Below are 19,686 nucleotides of genomic sequence, written 5' to 3' on the forward strand. Positions count from 1 at the left end.
AACTCCGGGAAGGGGGAGAGTAGCGGCGAGGGTGAGAGGCTCACAACCTTCGGGTCCCGGGAAAAATTCGCTCTGATACCATTGTAAGGATTCTAGTCGCTAATCCTTAATTAAGTACTTAAACTTAAGACTTAGGAAACTGAAACTGAACTTAGAACAAGACTTAGAAGACTCTGTGTTTGATTGCTTGAAAGTGTGATACAAGGGTTCCTTTTATAGGAATTGAATAGTCATCAGTGAAGAGACATGACTTTAGACGAAAAGACACATCCTTTCGGCAAAAGCTGCAAACATTGGGTGAAGAGTCGCATCCGTACGGTGAAGGGGTGTGACCAATCGTTGAAGGAGTGTGGCTTTTGGTGAAGAGGTATGTCTTTTGGGCGAAGGGGTGTGACCATTCGAGAATAGGAGTCCTCCTGGGTTAGTCACACTTCGCATCTGCATCTGTAATGAATCAAGAAGAGTGTAACAAGTCACAATCGTGACATACTTTACTTGTTTGAGTGCACGAAATGATAGACAAAATGACTGCAGCATTTCGGTCTAATAAATCTCTGATAAATCTCTATAGACATGATTGCAATAAGGATTAGTCAATCGGGCATCTAAGAGGTCCCGACTGGATCTAGATGCGATGGCTAAATACGTTGCCGATTAATCATGGTCTGAAATTAGAATGATTGTTGAATGTGATTTGTCATGTGATGTCCTGTGATGTCAAGTGATGTCCTGTGATGTCCGGTGATGTGACTATCGATTGGTACATGTGCTAGATGTGTTGTTCCTAGTGCGTCAGTACTAACAGTCAGTGTTTGCTAAGAAAGTTTATGGCCTCTGTCTGTTTTGCAGGCGTAATCGAGGGCGATTACAATGCTTTCAAGAGGGGGTATGTCACAAACTGGTGGCGTGGCATGGCTTGGACATGGGGCAGCAGAGCACCCCCACACACACCCCGGAAAAGCAAGCCCACCAAATGCGCCAACAGGCTGGTACGGACTTCCATGAATTGCGGCAAATTTTGCGACGCAAAACGCGTAAGCTGCTGATGTGGCATTTGCATACGGAAAGCTGCTTTTTACGCTGCTTAATTCTACGCAAGGCATTTTGAGAAGCTTTTGGACTCAATTGCTTTATTTTTGAAAAGCTTGAGAGCTTTTGGATTATTGCTTTTGGGGCTCTGCTTATGGGCATCCCTTGTAAACTTATAAAGAAGTGGGCATCCCTTGTAAACTTATAAAGAAGTGGGCAAGGCCCTCACAACTCAGAGCATCTGGACGCAGAGTCTGAGAGTGAGAACCCTCCCACTCTCTTGTACTTTGAACACAGATTAATACAAAAAGAAGGGCCAACATCTCTAGGCACGGAACTCCAGAATCTTGACTTGGAGTGTCCAAGTTTGTTACATTTCCAGTTTTCAGCCCTTTCCCTCGCCGGAGTCGGCCAATCTGAAGAAGCTAGACTCTCCGTTGCAACTCGGTACTTCAGTAGCCCATTGAGCCTCTTCTCAACCATTCCCTCGCCGCATCGAGTGCTCCCATTGTTGTCCATCATTGGCATCATCATCATCCGTGTTTTCAGCCCGGCTTTACGCAACAGATTGGTTGAGCTTTTGCAGCCAGCTTTCAACCCTTGATTCCTCACATCAAAGCGCAAATCAGCTCCAGATATACCCCTTGGTGGCCATCAACAACCCCTCACAAGACGGATCCAAAGGCACATCAAATTAGCCCAGAGGTGCTTCATTTTGAAGAGTTACCGCGGCAACATTCCCCATTCGAGTCAGTAGAGTCTGCATTGAGGTATTGCATGTGTGTACATTCAATTTACACAATCAAAAGAAAATACCAAATGGCAACGGTGTGAGGGGTCCTTGAGAGGGGTCGTTGGGACCCCATCGACTCTCTCTCTCTCTCTCTCTCTCTCTCTCTCTCTCTCTCTCTCTCTCTCTCTCTCTCGCATAGAGCAGCGCATTCATCTTGTTGCAGAGCAGAGCGTGGGCGAGTTCAGAGCTGAGCACCGCGTTCATCCTGTCGCAAAGCAGCGTGGCAGTTCTGCACAGGAGAGCGTGGGTGTGTTTTGCAGGCAGCGTGTTCATAATGTACAAAAAAAAGCCTCTGGGCGAGCACACGGCAAGGGGGCGTAGGAGCAGGGAAAGCTTTGCCGATAACAGCAACGCAAGGAGATTCCAGCACAGACAAGGGCAAGCAAGAGCGCGAGGCCCGCAGCGTTCATTCTCTGCACGTCGAAAGAACGAGAATATGTTAAGGAGACAACAGGTACTCTCTTTTCTGTAGTAATTCAGCCCATTCCTGCGTTTTACAGAGGGCTGGACAGCAGGCAGTATTCAGCCTGTTTGGCAATCTAAATCAGCCCCAGAGATGCCTCCCTACAAGGAGTTACCGCAGGCAAATTCACTTGAAGGTGTGCATTGCATGCACATTCGGTAACGCGGCAGTACCATAGGGGGCAGGTAAGGCAAGCGTGTGAGGGAACAAGTTCTACAAGGCCATGCTAGTCGGGGGGGGGGGGGGAATGGACCAACCAACCGACCTCGGAGATGACGATATCTATGAAACCCTGCCTAAATCAAAAGCAACATTTAGGCGGAGGATTCAAGAGAGAACACTATCGCCAGGTTTTGTGAGAGCAGAGAAACTTTCTAGAGTCAAAGATGACAATGTTTTTTTTTTCCGAGAAAAAAATCCTTCTATTAGTTAATGAAACTGCCCATAGGGCTACAACCACCTCTACTAGAGAGGGCTACAACAATCATAAGGAGGAGACTCTCCCAATGAAAAAACAACATATGTACAATGAGGCTAAATCAAGAGATGGGAGGAGGGAAAAGCCACACAGGTGGACGGTAGTGCCATCTCAGCACACCCTGGACCATGGTGAAGAAAGGCCCATGGCGCCAGAGTCGAAGGAAAGCCTCTCTACGCTCCCGCATGCGGTCAGAGCTGCCCTGGAGTCTCTCGAACTGACCTTTGAGACTATAGACCAAGCTCTAGCCAAAGTCTCGAACAGTCTCTGCTGGTGATACAAGGCGAGCCTCAAAGATGCAAAAGCAGCGGGCCCACCAAATGAACCAAAGTGTCAGGCCGCAGATGAGCTCCCAACACTCCTCTCTCTCACTGCACCACTCATTTGGAGCAAGCTCTATAGCAGGCTGGAGTGTAGGTCGACCCCCCTGCATCACTATCATCCTGTTGGTGGAGGATAGCTGAAACTCAAGTGTCGGGCCCGTGAGAGTGGACCAAGCAGCTACCCCCCAAGTGTAGTATGTATTGTCGTGCAGTGGAAAGAGTTGGCATCAGTCGAAGGACACGAAGCCAAACCTGTTGTGCCAAAGGACAACCCCAAAGACAATGGCGCTGACTCTCCACAAGATGGTCACAGGCTACGCATGCTGCCGAGAGACCACTATGTACAAGCCATCTCTCAACTGCTGTAGCTCGATGTGCAACCAGCCACCGGAACAAAGTGACTCGCTGCGACTGTCTGAAGTCCCACAACCTCGCCCAAAAAGCTGACAAGAACTCAGTTGTGAGACCCTTCTCCTCCAATGAGGTGTTGCAGCAGGACGAGCCTCTCTCCGCGCTCCCAATATGTGACGTCCCAGTCGAACAGTGTACTGAAAGAAAGGGACGCCTGGATGGTTAGCAGAGGAGAAAGGGTCCCTCCAAAACCACTCTCCAAGATCCCATTGCACTCGTGCCAGTAGACAACACTCCCAAGCCCACAGCCTCTAGTGGCCAATCTCAAGAGCTGCTCGGTCAGGATCTATGACACAAGTCCTCCCACAAATGCCCACAACTCGGATCCTCTGAAAACAGCACTCTGCCACCTGTGAGACCTCTACTGAAACTCGGTGTAAATGACCCTTGCCCTGTAGCTCGAAAAACAGGGAGGGTACATTCTCTGAGCAAGCTCAAACTGCGATGAGAACCTCCAGTCGCGTGAAGGCCCCCATCCATTTGGGCGATGCTAACTCGAGAGGTGTGAGCCACTCAGTTGGTACTACCTCTGTGATGGCCTGACACATGCTCTTCACCCCTCTCATGCCCTGTACCTGGATGCTCTGAAGCTCCTCTCATAAGCCTAAAAACTGTAGCCAGTCACCTAGAGTGCATGCTGGACCCTCTGCCATCGGACCCCAAGAAACATGAGGCCTACTACCAACCAAGTGGCCTCTCGGAGTGCTAACCATGGGTCCTTGAGGCCTTGCACACTTCAAAAAGAAGCCCAAACATTTACTTCAATTTTTGCCAAATTTGTTTGTAGCCATTGGCCGTTCCAGGGGAATTCCGGAACGTTCCGGAACGGCCGTTCCGGTTTGCACTGGCCACCCGAAACGTCAGACGTTTCGGAACGTTCGAGAAGGGAACTGCCCCCTGGAACGCCGGAACGGGGACTAGGGGGCGTTCCCCGGTAACTATGCTCTCTGCAGTTGCTCCCAGGATCGAAGCAGACTCACAGCAGAACGGTCCTCCAGTCTCCTGCCCAGGCCAACTCTGTGCATCTCTGTGAAAATCCATCTGGTCGAAGGTTGCCAGGGGCCTCCCGATGAAGCAAAAACTTCTTCTAGGGATACTCCCTTGGAAGTAATCCTCTGACAACAAACTTCCCAAGAAGGACTCTACTCTGCTCTACTGGGTCTATGATCCCCAACCCTCCCTGAGAACAAGGAAGAGTGATGACCTGCCAGGCCACTTTGGCCCGGGCTATCTGAGTTTCACGCCTTGACCAAAGGAAGTTCTTGATCAGCCTCTCTACCTGGCTGATGCAGGAATTCGAAAAGATCCAACAAGAAGTGATGTAACACATAGTAGCCAACAACACTTGGTTGGCCACTACAACTCTGTCTGCCAGAGAAAGTCGTGCGGAGCTCCAATGTAACAACTTCCTCCTGATGGACAGGAGGAGGGGAGCAATCTGTTGCTCAAGAGACAAGTCCAAGCCAACCTGACAGCCTAAGTATCGAACTGCAATCCCTGGGGGAATCCATCTGAAACCCTCACCTGGCAGCCAATCAGGCGTAGGAGCACTCCCAACCGAGAAAGCCACTGTCTTTCTCTAGTTGATCAATGCGCTTGATGCACAACCAAAGGTCTTAAGAGCTTGCTCACACCTGTGAAGGTTGGCCTCCTGGCTCTCCAAGTACAAGGCTGAGTCGTCTGCAAACTCAGCATCCAGTAGCTCATCTCCCCGAATAAGGAGCGCTAATGTTAGGTGCAACGCAATGATTGTTTGCGCTTTGCTCAAGATGAGTGCTCCGAACTGTGCTCAAGGTTTCTTTTGTTCTTATGGAAGGGAGAGCCTTCCGTTCTTAATGAGAGAATGCTATGATCACAAACAAAGTGTATGGACACTGTGCGTGCAAGTGAATGAGACTAAGAGATAGAGACAGAAGAGAGATACGACACCAGAGACGTTGTAAAACCCTCCTCCGAAGGCCCCACTCTCGTCGGCGAGAGTGGTCTACTTATGATTGCACAATTTGGTACAAATGGAATGCATGAGACTGAAGCAAGTCTAGGCTATGTCGACGATGACGACGGTGATGACGAAGTCGACCTAAGGGCTGAAATCTGCAATCTTTCTATTGCTGTCCAAAAATGCTATGGGCTGAAATCTGCAATCTTTCTACTGCTGTCCAAAAACGCTATGGGCTGAAATCTGCGACTAGTCCAAAAACCCTGATTCTGGGGGCTGTTTCTGTAGGTCTTTGACGTTTAAAATCTGCAGGTTTAGGGCTGAAAACTGAGGTTCTGAAGATTGAAAACTGATGGTCTTTACAGGGCTGAATCTGCTACACTTTAGGGGTATCTGGCTGGTCTTGATCTGCTACTGAATCGCTGTGGCTGAGACTGAAAACGCAAACTTGCTGATGTCAAAAACGCGAGCTGCTGTGTTCCAAAAATGCTAGCTGATGCCTTGAAAAAACGCTAGGTGCAGGGTTCTGTTGGCGATGCAATCTGATGCAAAATGCCAAGCTGAGGATGTTGGCAAAAACGCTAGGTGATGGTGCTTGGAGAAAACGCTAGGGAAAGGAATCTGCTGCTTGGAGAAAACGCCAAGGCTTGGAATCCTGCTTGGAGGGGGGAACCGCCAAGGTTCTGCTCAGAAGTTGCCTGTTGAGCTGGGCTCCTGTTGCCTCTTCTGCCATCGAGTGCTAACTTGGGTTTGCTTATATACAAACTTAGCAAAATTGCCCGACCTACTTTTGTTGGAAACTCACTTAAAAATAATAAGTGAAAAATGTCAAAAATAGGCTAAATGCACTGGAAAATTCCCCTGAAGGATTCTGATGGGAATGCTTATGATCATGTTGTATGCAACCAGAGGATATGCATCTATGTTAAGTGACTGGGCATGCACGGTCTACGAATAGACTCACAAAAGTGCCAGATCACTTCTAATCTAAACTGATTGGATTGACTCAACCCTGATTATGCTATAGCTTGTCCACGGACACATAGGGCTGGATGTGTCACGTGACATCCCCTCCTTTTCAAAGTGAGGTACTGGTACCGAACTGTATGGCGTCGAGGGAGATAGCCAATAGCATCCGGAATCCTGGAAGGGACTCTTCGCCGGCCCACTATGATGTGTGGGTTGTACGATACTTGAACTTCATAAAGGTCTGCAACGCTTGCTTCTTTGGGCCGCACCGAAAGCGACACAAAGTCTTCTGTGGCTCCTTCAATGCTTCAACTTCGTCGAGAGTCGTGTTTCTTTCTTCTTCAAGAATCTCCATGGCTGAAAATTTCTGAACCCATTTCCAACACAAAACCATGAACATTCCTATTCCATGTAAAGTGAGTGGAAAAAATCTTGTCTTCCTCAAAGATTGTGCATGCAATGTAGATGAACCAATAGACGAAGTGCCAAACCGTTCACCACACACACGCAAACAATGAGATCCAATCTTTCTCTTATGATCTAGAGCAATCAACTGTGGCAATTCACAACGGAAATGCCCATGCTTGGTGCTCATACTGTCATGTGCTCTTTCGACCACTGTGTCATGCCAAGGAAGAGACATGGAAGGTGACTTCCTTGAATGCATACTTTTTAGCTTTTCATGAACAATCCGCAAACATTCGTGCTCATTCATGAGTGAAACATGCTCAACATACAATATGTCATGCCTAGGAAAAGGGATCACATAAAGACGCAGACTAAAATACACGAAACGATCACGAATGAAACACTCGAACAATGCGTGCGTATCAATCATGCGAACACATAATACTTCCTGTGAGGGTTCTTTGGACCTAGGCTCGAGAGCCAAGATCGGTTCTTCGGGATCTATCGAATCTTCTTGTGGGGGATCTGTGAACCTCGACTCGAAAGCCAAGATCGATTCTTCGTGATTGATCGAATCTGTAACGATGTTAGCTTCGCTAGCAAAAGCATCCACTAACACATCATCCTTGTGAACAATCACATCATCTTCATGCAACTCATCATGCTTGTGAGAAATCACATCTTGATCATGCAAATCATCATGCTCGTGAGAAATCACATCTTGATCATGCAAATCATCATGCTTGTCTCTATCATCCAAATCATCATGCTTATCATTGTCATTTAAATCATCATGCAATCATGTGTGTCATGCTTGGGAGAAGTAGAGACTAAGAGTCTCTTTTTCCTGATCTTGTGCACACTGCGCCTGCACAATAGAAAAGAGTTGCAAGAACTCTTTCATGTGTTGGTCGCTCTTCTCTTGTCTTGCTTTGCTCTCGCGAAGTATGGCTGCCACTCTTTCTATGTGTTGACGCTCTATGGCTGCAATCCTTTCTTCGTGTTCACGCTCTATTTCTGCTTTTCGGTCTAACTTCTTGTCCATCATCCTCTTGTCGAAAAGCGTCATTGGATATGATGCAATCTTTGGCGTAGATGGGGAAGGGGGAGGGTTGGAAAAACCTCCTGGTGGGGAAAATTCTTCTTCGCCTCTCTCATGCTCATCACTTCCAAGCAAAGTATCCATTCCGCTTCGAGCAATGACCATCCACTGAAATCTTGGGTTCTTGTGGGTTCTTGTGGTCTTGGGTTCTTAAGTTCACGAAGAACTTGAGTTCTTGGGAGTCTTGGGTCTTGGTTTTTGAGGGTCTTGAGGTTCTTGAGGTTCTTCTTTCGCTTGCAATCTGTGTTTGAGAAGGATCTTCTCTTCACCCGAGTTCTACTCCTTTCTGCGGGCGCACCCCTTGGTGGCCTTGCGCTCACACCAAGGTTTCTTTTTCCCACCTCACGTCGATTGGCCGGCCGCTAAGTGCACGGTCCGCTCTCAATGACTGAAAAGAGACACAAGGGGAGGCTGGACAAGTCCTTCTTTCTTGGGATTCCTATCACTCTTCAAAAACACGATTAGGAATCGACACGCCCAAGCGAACTTGGGTTCGTGCGACCGCAACAAGCAAAAAAAATTCTTGTGATTCTTGTCGTTCTTTCCTTGAGTGATATAGAACACTGCCAAAGCTCTGATACCAATGTTAGGTGCAGTGGAATGATTGTTTGCGCTTTGCTCAAGATGAGTGCTCCGAACTGTGCTCAAGGTTTCTTTTGTTCTTATGGAAGGGAGAGCCTTCCGTTCTTAATGAGAGAATGATATGATCACAAACAAAGTGAATGGACACTGTGCGTGCAAGTGAATAGACTGAGAGATAGAGAGAGAAGAGAGATACGACACCAGAGACGTTGTAAAACCCTCCTCCGAAGGCCCCACTCTCGTCGGCGAGAGTGGTCTACTTATGATTGCACAATCTGGTACAAATGGAATGCATGAGACTGATGCAAGTCTAGGCTATGTCGATGATGACGACGGTGATGACGAAGTCGACCTAAGGGCTGAAATCTGCAATCTTTCTACTGCTGTCCAAAAACGCTATGGGCTGAAATCTGCGACTAGTCCAAACACGCTGATTCTGGGGGCTGTTTTTGTAGGTCTTTGACACTGAAAATCTGCAGGTTTAGGGCTGAAGTGAGGGTCTTTACGGGGCTGAATCTGCTACACTTTAGAGGTATCAGGCTGGTCTTGATCTGCTGCTGAATCGCTGTGGCTGAGACTGAAAACGCAAACTTGCTGATGTCAAAAACGCGAGCTGCTGTGTTCCAAAAATGCTAGCTGATGCCTTGAAAAAACGCTAGGTGCAAGGTTCTGTTGGCGATGCAATCTGATGCAAAACGCCAAGCTGAGGATGTTGGCAAAAACGCTAGGTGATGGTGCTTGGAGAAAACGCTAGGGAAAGGAATCTGCTGCTTGGAGAAAACGCCAAGGCTTGGAATCCTGCTTGGAGGGGGGAACCGCCAAGGTTCTGCTCAAAAGTTGCCTGCTGAGCTGGGCTCCTGTTGCCTCTTCTGCCATCGAGTGCTAACTTGGGTTTGCTTATATACAAACTTAGCAAAATTGCCCGACCTACTTTTGTTGGAAACTCACTTAAAAATAATAAGTGAAAAATGTCAAAAATAGGTAAAATAGGCTAAATGCACTGGAAAATCCCCCTGAAGGATTCTGATGGGAATGCTTATGATCATGTTGTATGCAACCAGAGGATATGCATCTATGTTAAGTGACTGGGCATGCACGGTCTACGAATAGACTCACAAAAGTGCCAGATCACTTCTAATCTAAACTGACTGGACTGACTGAACCCTGATTATGTTGTAGCTTGTCCACGGACACATAGGGCTGGATGTGTCACGTGACATCCCCTCCTTTTCAAAGTGAGGTACTGGTACCGAACTGTATGGCGTCGAGGGAGATAGCCAATAGCATCCGGAATCCTGGAAGGGACTCTTCGCCGGCCCACTATGATGTGTGGGTTGTACGATACTTGAACTTCATAAAGGTCTGTAACGCTTGCTTCTATGGGCCGCACCGAAAGCGACACAAAGTCTTCTGTGGCTCCTTCAATGCTTCAACGCGAGTTGCTGTGTTCCAAAAATGCTAGCTGATGCCTTGAAAAAACGCTAGGTGCAGGGTTCTGTTGGCGATGCAATCTGATGCAAAACGCCAAGCTGAGGATGTTGGCAAAAACGCTAGGTGATGGTGCTTGGAGAAAACGCTAGGGAAAGGAATCTGCTGCTTGGAGAAAACGCCAAGGCTTGGAATCCTGCTTGGAGGGGGGAACCGCCAAGGTTCTGCTCAAAAGTTGCCTGCTGAGCTGGGCTCCTGTTGCCTCTTCTGCCATCGAGTGCTAACTTGGGTTTGCTTATATACAAACTTAGCAAAATTGCCCAACCTACTTTTGTTGGAAACTCACTTAAAAATAATAAGTGAAAAATGTCAAAAATAGGTAAAATAGGCTAAATGCACTGGAAAATTCCCCTGAAGGATTCTGATGGGAATGCTTATGATCATGCTGTATGCAACCAGAGGATATGCATCTATGTTAAGTGACTGGGCATGCACGGTCTACGAATAGACTCACAAAAGTGCCAGATCACTTCTAATCTAAACTGACTGGACTGACTGAACCCTGATTATGCTGCAGCTTGTCCACGGACACATAGGGCTGGATGTTTCACGTGACAGCTAAGCCACGTAGACCAACCTGCTGTGAAACCAAAAACCTGCTCATCGCCTCAGCATAGAACAAAAAGAGGAAGGGGGCAAGAGGGCAGCCCTGTGTACCGAACATGTGAGCATGAAACGATCTCCTCTACCACCTGACAAAAGTACCTAACTGTGTGCCCGTCTGTAAAGAGCTAACACACCTCTGATCCAGGCATCTGAGAAGCCCACCCTGTGTAGAGTGCCCTCCAAAAAGTCCCAGTCAACTCTATTGTAGGCCAAATCGAGAAGAAGTATCACCAGATCCTCACCACGGAGGCGCGCGAGGGCAGATGCCTCCCAGAAAGTAAAGACGTTGGCAAGGATGCTACGCTCCTTGACAAACCTGTCTGTGTCCCATGTATGATGCTCTCTAGAAGTGGCTGAATTCTCAAACTCCGAGCCTTGGCAAGAATTTTGTAGGCTGAGTTGAGGATGGTGATGGGTCGCCACTGTCGAATCTCATCGAAGGAGCCACCCTCCTTGGGAATGAGGTAAATCAAGCCCTAACTCATGCTGCCAAGGCATCTCTCCTGTGTGTAGGATGTACTGAAAAGCATTGCAGGGATCTGAGCCAAGCAAGTCCCAATACTCTAAGAAAAAGCTGGGAGTCAAACCATCCTCACCTGGACAGCTACCACGGGAAGTGCTCTGAGGGCCACGTGGAGCTCCTAACTGAAGAGGCAGCTCAAGCCTCTGGCGCATCTCCTCAGTCACAAGACAAGGCATCTATTGCCTACACCTGCTCTCTGCATGCATCCTGACGCTTTGACTGAGCCTCTGCTGACAGCAGGTCACGGTAAAAGTCGGTGGCAACTGCATGCATGTCCTCTGGCTCTGAAGCAACTGATCGGCTCAACTGGCTGACCCTGGCATGCGCATGTCGGGGCCCCATTGTCTCAAAGAAAGCCCCTGTTGTCACAAGACGGGCACCACGTGCCAATAGAAAAGAACAGACTGAACAAACTTTTAGCACTTCAATAACGACTGAACTGAGAGAGAGACGACACGCGACACAGTGGCGGAATTTCACCCCAGAGAGTATTGGCCCCAAACCTTGGCACCCCTTTCGGTATTTCTTTATATTGCATCAACACAGTACAAGCCGGTACTCCAGACTCTGTACCTTCTCAAGGATGCATGCCAGAGAATGAGCCCTAACCTCATATTTAAAGGCCCTAAGCCCCAAAAGCAGTTTACAGTGAAAAACCTTCAAACTCAAAAGCATCTGGTGCAAAAGCAATGCCAAAAAGTTGTCAGCGTAAATTACGGAAATCCGTACAACCTGCCACGTCATCATGCCAGCGCAATTTTCAAAAATCTACCATGTCATCAGTTTACGTGTGTGTGCGCGGCCCCATCGGACGGGGTCCCATAAGTTGGTAGGACTTCTTCTTATGTTACTTGTTCTTCTTAGGGTTTAGGCCCCTTGGCTAGCAACTGCAAGTTGGCTCCATTCTTTAGGGCTTTGACACGTCGGCAGTTTGTTACATCTCCCCTTCTTGAAAGAGAGTTATTGTCCGCGATTACAGCATATCTGCAAAACAACTCCAGTTAGCTCAAAAAAAATTCCGAGGGACATTCCGAGGGACAATTAGTTTGCTCTTTTTGTTAAGGAGTTAGCTTCTCCTTTCGGCTCTTTTGATCAAGGAGTTAGCTTCTCCTTTCAGTTCTTTTGGTCAAGGAGTTAGCTTCTCCTTTCGTCGTCCGAATCGGAACTCTTGATATTCCGGCGTAGTAAAATTAGCCATCACACCCAGACCGTACTCATCTTCCATGGGTGTCTTGATGCACTAAAATTACATACCCAGGCAATCTCATCCAATTAGGATATTCAGTAGTTGGTACATCACAATCATAGTAGTCTCGTACGGTCCTGTACGTTTTGTACGCGTACGATGATGTGCGGTACTAAACGAACTAAAAAAATTTATGATGTACAATGACGTTATGTACGTTCAAATTTAAAAAAACAAATAATTCTCAAGTCTAAGGGCCTAAGGCTTAGGCCTTAATAGTTACTTAAAGAAACTTGACATTTGTATAGATTACAAGTTAGTAGTTACAATACTACAATGTAAAGAGTCAAGACTCAAAGACTAAAGAGAATGAGCATTACATAAACCAAAATGATCATTGAAATTTGATAAGTAGAGACCAAGTGGCAAGGGGTACAAAGTACTCAAAAAGTAGCAAGGGATACAAAAAAGTGGGGGGACCAAGTGGCAAGGGCTACAAAGTACTCAAAAAGTGGCACACCATAATAGAGAGACTAAATAGTAAAGTCACTAGTCACTAGTGCTCTCATCATCTTCCTCATCTTCCTCCTCTGAGCCTTGCTCATCAACATCATCCTCTTCCTCACAAGAGTCGAAGGATGACGGCTCATAATCTCCATCACTAATGAGGTTGCCTTCATCATCATACTCTGGCTCTCGAGGCTCTCTATCCTCCATAGTGATGGCCGTCGCACAAGAGCCGCTTCCGGAGCCTCGCCGCACATAGGTCCTAGGAGCTTCCGTGGGTGTTGTTGATGCTTTGCCTCTACCTCTTGTAGCCCTGGCACCTCTGCCTCTTGTAGCCGATGTAACTCCATGGATGACGACCTTCTTGCGTGATCGTGTGCGAGAAACCCGGCGATCAATCTCTTCAAGCTCCAAGTGGAGCTCACGAAAAATCATTTGCTCCTCAGGGTCTTGCTCTTTATTGACACTCTTTAGAGTGTCAATCGTAAGTGTGAGCTCATCCACGTTGACCTATTTGACATTTACAACATTGGACAATGAAAACATAATTAGTATATTCAAACTAATTAAAGACTAGACTCTAGAGTATAGAAAATGGAGTGAGTCGTGATTATAATTTATAATTTATACCTGTCGAGCCATAGGCATCTCATGCATAGAGCGCAACATGCGTAAATTGGAGCGACAATAGATAAGTCGCTCTAATTGCTTCGTTGAGAGCTTGTTTCGGATTTTGGTGTGGATGAGGGAGTATGCGGACCAATTACGCTCACATGCTCCCGATGAGCAATCCTAAAACACATCAAGAGAGGCATAAGCTATAAGAGACTATAGTTGAAGAGATTAAGCACAAAATGTAAAAGTTTGAGGCTTTCGCTTACTTAGCCAAGAACCCTCAAAGCAAGTCGTTTGAGAGTAGGCAATCGATAGCCAAAGCTCTCCCACCAAAATAAAGGCTTCACCAAGGATTGCCGCTTCCAACACAAGTTGGAAGTAAATGCGGTGCCTCGTTGGTCGCTATAGTTGATTACCTCTTGGAGAAATGCTCCAATGTCCTCTTCTTTTAGCACCTTAAAGAGATAATTGTTGCGCTCCTCAATAAGCTCTTTATTTGCAAAGAGTTCAGGCTTCTTGTAAGCCGGATGCAAGAGAGCCGCAAAGTAATGGATAGGTCTCTTCATCCAATCCCACCGCTTTGTGATTAGGAGGAGAATGTCGTCTCTCTTGGGAGAGTCCTCGAGGTAATCACTACAAGAAGAGAGAGGAAATGTACTAAGTAGAGAAACAAGCATGTAGAATTTAGATATATAGAGAATGTATTATGTAATAATAAATATGTAGTTATACCGTGTTCCATCGGGAGCCCCATCTAGGATTGTAGACTTCTCAATCTCCTTGTAAGCTTCCTCCATGAAGTGCCATAGAAGCCCAATAGTTGCCCCTTCCATGTCGGTCATGCGGAGAGCCTTGTACAAGGGCAAGATCGCAACGACAAGACCCTTAATTTCTTGCCAAAACTCCTCCCGCAAGCAAAGCCGTTGGATGGCTTTTGCATCTTGTTGGGAAGCGGCGGACTCTCCATTCATCCACTCCTTAAACTCATCGGAGACCATGGTCTTTTGTATTTTGTTTTGCACATCATAGAGCCACTCTAGAAGTAGCCACATGGCGGCAAAGCGAGTGGCTGATGGCTTCTTCAACTCAAGGTCGGAGTAGGTGCAGTAAATGGCAAGCACCCTCACTTTGCCATTGATGAAATTGATGATGGAGAGTGCTTGGTTGAGGATATCTTTCACCCAACCTAGCTCCCCTATGTCTTCAAAGAGAAGGTCAAGGCAATGAGAGGCACATGGAGTCCATACTATGGATGGAAATTCCTTCTCTAGCCTCTTACTCATTGCCTTGCAATTTGAAGCATTGTCGGTAATCACTTGCACAACATGCTCCGCACCAACCTACACAAGAGGCATTTGTGACAAGAAGAGTTAAAACTTAAAAATTAAAACATAGGACTCATTGGCAATTGCTCAAGACATAAAGGCTCGATTTAGGGTTTTACCTCAAGAATGGCTTGGCGGATGTGCTTCCAAATGAATGCCCCGGTCACTTTCTTCCCTCTCGAACCCGCATCCACCGCCCGCAAGAAGTACGTGCCAAGAGGACAAGAAACAAGAATGTTTATGATGCCCCTCTTCTTGCGGTCGCTCCATCCGTCGGAGAGGATAGAGCATCCATACTTTGCCCAACCCGCACGTACGGGCTCAAGTGACTTGTCAATCCTTGCCCTCTCTTCATCAAGCTTCTTTGTTCTCATGTCATGGTATGACACACCCGTCCACCCTTCGCATGGACCAACCGCCTCAATTGCTATGATCATCCTCTTCCATCGCTCCAACCGCCTCAATTGCTATGATCATCCTCTTCCATCGCTCCAACCGAAGAATGTTGAAGGAGAGATTGCATTCAATCACCGTGCGGGCAATCTCTATTTCCACGATTCTTTGTCTCTCCTTGAGGAAAGACAAGGGGCCGGAGCATCCATCCACCGATTTCGCAAGAGAAGTTTGCTTTGCCATCTTCGGAGGCCGGCCACCATCACTTGAAGACCCCTTGGACTTCTTGGACTTCTTGGAGGAGGCACTACCATCACATGAGGCCGCGGTGGCACCGGTAGCCATGGACATAGTTGGAGAGGCCTCTTCCTCCGAATCGGAGCTATCAACATCCGGCGACACGAACTCATCCGAGGTGACTCTACCCTTGCGTGTCTTCAATGGAAGATACTTTCTCTTGCATTCCGCAAGGATATCTTCGGGGATATTAGGACATGGTCCCGCTTGTCCTCCCATCTTTGTCAAGTGGATGATGAGACGGGTGACGGAAGAGGTCATAGCTTTTGGGCAATATTTGCACCACCACTTGCAAGAGTTTTGCTTGCCCCCCACCCGCTCAAAATATCGGCAATGCTTCTCAAAGGCTTCATGAAGAGGAGGCGGTATTATGTAGTATGTGGCTAGTAGCTACTAGTATGATGTATGATGTATCAATAGATTAGAGAGAGAGAGAGAGAGAGAGAGAGAGAGAGAGAGAGGGAGAGAGAGAGAGAGAGAGAGAGACGGTAGACCCAAGGAAGCTTAAAGGAGAGACCCGTCACCCAAGGGAGCTTGAAGGAGAGAGATGGTAGACCCAATGGAGACTCGAGAGCTTGAGCCCACTTGAGAGCTTCAATGGAAGCACATGGATGATGAGAGGCTAGAGCATTGAGAGGCTTAGGGCTAAAGCTGGTACAATGTAGCTTGTAGTTGTAGGTTGTGTTCGATAACAAAGGGGAAGGGTTGCTTAAATAGGAGAGGAAGAGCATGTGAGGCTTGAACAATGGGCATTGGACAATAAGCATGGCAATGGCCCATGGGCCATGGGCTTGCATTTGGCTTCAAAACTGCCCGTAAACGGCTCCAAAAGGCCTACAAAGTGGACGTTGCAAACGGTCAAAAAACTACCAACGGTCATAAACTGCCGAAAAAATGACCGGACGGAACGAACGGGACGGGACGGGTCCGCCCGGACGGAACGACAGGTTCCGTTCGACGTACGAAAACTACCCTGATCACAATGCAACACAAATGCTTACATATGCATGTTACAAGACATAGAAACATAAAGTTGCCGATGAACACTTCTCCCGCATAACCTAATAAGGTCCGGGCCGGGAGATATTCAACGACTCCCTCATCACTCCTCCCGCATAACCTAAAAAAAGGTCCAGGCCGGGAGATATAGAGACCTTTTACAACCAAACGCCCCCCAGACCGCAGCCTGCGTCGTTTGGAGGTGCTGAGAGTAACTACTACTCAGACTTCTTAATACTCCTCCCGCATAACCATCCAGGTCCGGGCCGGGAGTCACAACAACACTACTCCCCCCGTAAATAACCACAAGGGTCCGGGCCATGAGTATGAACAAGCATTCTCAAACATAATTTCTCACTACTCCACCCGGGAGTAAACTCACCAATCATTGAAACCAGTATTAAAACCAGAGTCAAACAATTCAAATCGGCACCAAGCCAGGTTCAAAACAGATGCCATCCATTTCAAACAAATTTCAAACAGGATCATCAAACAAGTTCTCAAACAGATTCTCAGACAAAATTCAAACTTAAAAAAGCAATCTCCACATCAGCCGAGCTCGAAAAGACGGCTGACTTTCCATCCTGAAACCTGCACCAAAAATTAGGGTTAGGTTCCTTCCATGAGGTCGTAGCCGAGCACAGCATGGTCCGTCAGCTCTTGGACAGAGTGTTTTCGTTGGCAACAATGGTAGTCCCAAGATAGCAATCGCACTAGATTTCCAAGGTCATCTGCTCGTGAAAGACATCTATTGAAAGATGTCGAGAAATTTCAAGTTATAATCTGCTAGGGTTTCCATGGCAAGCATTTCAGGATACCCCACTCTGCCAGAAGTTGCACTTCGAAGGAAGATGTCAGAAACCATATAACTTTGGGCAAAAAAATTTCTTGAAAGCTTGCCAAGTCCTTGGAAGTGTGCGGCTTGGTAGCTATAGACATCTGCATGGTACTGTCTCTGAGAAAAACAACAACTCGAAACAAATCTTGGATCCTTCTCTTGCAAAAGATCTTAATGGCTTATTCCCTGTAAGACATGAGCGGTGAAGACGGGAGTGCGCCCGATACGCGATGAAGTAAGGGTGGGAGTGGCTAATAAGTCCGGGTTGGAGGGTGAAGATCCCTCAAATAAAATTTCCAATAGCTCTGTCTGCTCTGGAGGGCGAAGATCCCTCAAATAAAATTTCCAATAGCTCTGTCTGCTCTTTTGTAGAACTGGTATGCTTTCAGAAAAGCACACGCTTGATGCTCTGATACCACTGTCACAAGACAGGCACCACGTGCCAATAGAAAAGAACAGACTGAACAGACTTTTAGCACTTCAATAAAAATTGAACTGAGAGAGAGAGAGAGACGACACGTGACACGGAGTGGCGAAATTCCACCCCAGAGAGTATTGGCCGTAGACCTTGGCGCCCCTTTCGGTATTTCTTTATATTGCATCAACACAGTACAAGCCGATACTCCATACTCTGCACCTTCTCCAAGAAGCATGCCAAAGAATGAGCCCTAACCTCATATTTCAAGGCCCTAGGCCCCAAAAGCAGTTTACAATGAAAAGCCTTCAAACTCAAAAGCATCCGGTGCAAAAGCAATGCCAAAAAGCTGTCAGCATAAATTAAGGAAATCCGTATAGCCTGCCACGTCATCAGCCAACGCAAAACGTGGAAATCCCTATAGCTTGCCACGTCACCATGCCAGCACAATTTTCGAAAATCTGCCACGTCATCAGTTTGTGTGTGTGTGTGCGGGTCCTACTTTATTTTAATCCTTTATGTCACTTGGGGCCCCATCAGACGGGGTCCCCATAAGTTGGTAGGACTTCTTCTTCTGTTACTTGTTCTTCTTAGGGTTTAGGCCCCTTGGCCAACATCTGCAAGTTGACTCCATTCTTTGGGCTTTGACACGTCAACAGTTTGTTACACCTGTCACTCTGTCACCCACCTAAGTCCACTGAGATGCCTGTCGATGAAAAGCAAACTCCTGGCCCCTCTCCTTTTTGCTGGCAAGCTCCTGGCGAGCCTACTATAACTGCTTCTTGTTGCATCAATTTAATGCTTGCTTTGCGACTAACAAGAAAAAAGTAACATTGAAGTTTTGACAGCTGCCATGTATTTGTCGGGTGACGCCATTAATTGGAATCAAGCCTCAAAAGAGGCACAGTTGGTTGAGCATCTTGAGCATGCCACGGATTGGACAATACTGTCTTACAGTTGGGCCAACTTCCAAGACAAGCTCAAGGCTCATTTTATGCCCCCCGCAGTACCTTGTTCGGTTGAAAGAGGATTGGCGAGGCCTCAAGCAAAATGGAACTCCCGTTATGTCTTTTTCTAACCGTACTTTGCAAATTGGTATTCAATTGCGTAAGTCGGATGAGGATTGCAAAGAGGCATTCCTCGGTTGTTTGGACAAGTACATAAAATACGATGTGCAAGTCTTCGACCCAAAGGACTACAATGACGCTGTTAGAATCGCTTTCGCACAGGAAATGAAGCACAACAAAGGTAAGCAGAAGGAGAACAAGTCTAGTACCCCTCAGAACCAATAGAATGGTAAGAACAATAGTAAGAGCAACGGCAATTCTTCATCTTCTCAATCTTCCACTACACCTAGAGCACAAAACTCTTCACCTAGGAGTGATAACATAAGAAAGGCTAGAACTCAAGAAACCCTTAATTTGACACCTGATGAAAAATCTGCTCGAGGAATAGTAGGAAATTAAGTCTTGAAGAGCGAACCGAGTATAAACAAGAAGGAAGATTTTTTCAATGTCACACTAAAGCTCACATGAAAAGAGATTGTCCTAAGAAAGAACCCACAAAAAAACCACATCTTCTGTTAGTGTCATAAATGAGGAAACTAATGTTTCCCAAGTTTCTAATGATCATCTAGATGAGTCTCTCATGAAGTGTTATGGTCATGTGAATGGTCACTGCATGGTCATGTGAATGGTCACTGCATTGTGATCTTGTTTGATCCGGGCAATATACATGATGTGATTAGTAATTCTCTTGTGAAGAGAGCACGTTTAGAAGCTATTCCAATGGATCCCATTGTGGTCTTTGGATTTGCTCCTGGCATGCACTCCTCACTTCTGCATGAATGTCCTAGAGTAACTGTCTCAGTTTAAAACGTAGATTTTTGTTTTAAGTTTGTTGTTTCTCCTCTGTCTGGATGTGATATGATATTTGGCATGAAGTGGTTTCGTGAGTTTGATCCACAAATTAATTAGAAAGAAAACTCTCTCTCTCTC

The 19,686-nt window shown here is 46.8% G+C and overlaps 2 protein-coding genes across 7 annotated transcripts in view; both read right to left on the reverse strand.

Annotated features, from left to right (window-relative positions):
- The window catches only part of LOC147465372 (phospholipid--sterol O-acyltransferase-like), a 250,281-nt gene that overhangs the window by 222,873 nt on the left and 7,722 nt on the right, over nucleotides 1-19,686 (reverse strand). The gene's annotated exons all lie outside the window — the stretch shown is intronic.
- Nucleotides 12,707-19,280, reverse strand: LOC147465373 (uncharacterized). 2 transcript variants are annotated; one of them, XR_015189138.1, is made up of 3 exons: nucleotides 14,155-19,280; nucleotides 13,438-14,055; nucleotides 12,707-13,317 (listed from the first exon to the last, which is right to left on the reverse strand). XR_015189138.1 is itself a non-coding variant. In XM_086519703.1 (2 exons), exons 1-2 carry the CDS (start codon nucleotides 14,703-14,705, stop codon nucleotides 13,689-13,691), a joined length of 918 nt encoding a protein of 305 aa, XP_086375829.1. In that variant the 5' UTR covers nucleotides 14,706-19,280; the 3' UTR covers nucleotides 12,707-13,688. The 2 variants fall into 2 exon arrangements, 1 of the variants encoding a protein (XP_086375829.1); XM_086519703.1 differs by having other exon boundaries at nucleotides 12,707-14,055.

This window comes from Adiantum capillus-veneris, chromosome 1, assembly GCF_014529385.1.
Source record: "Adiantum capillus-veneris isolate H3 chromosome 1, ASM1452938v2, whole genome shotgun sequence".
Taxonomy (NCBI): domain Eukaryota; kingdom Viridiplantae; phylum Streptophyta; class Polypodiopsida; order Polypodiales; family Pteridaceae; genus Adiantum; species Adiantum capillus-veneris.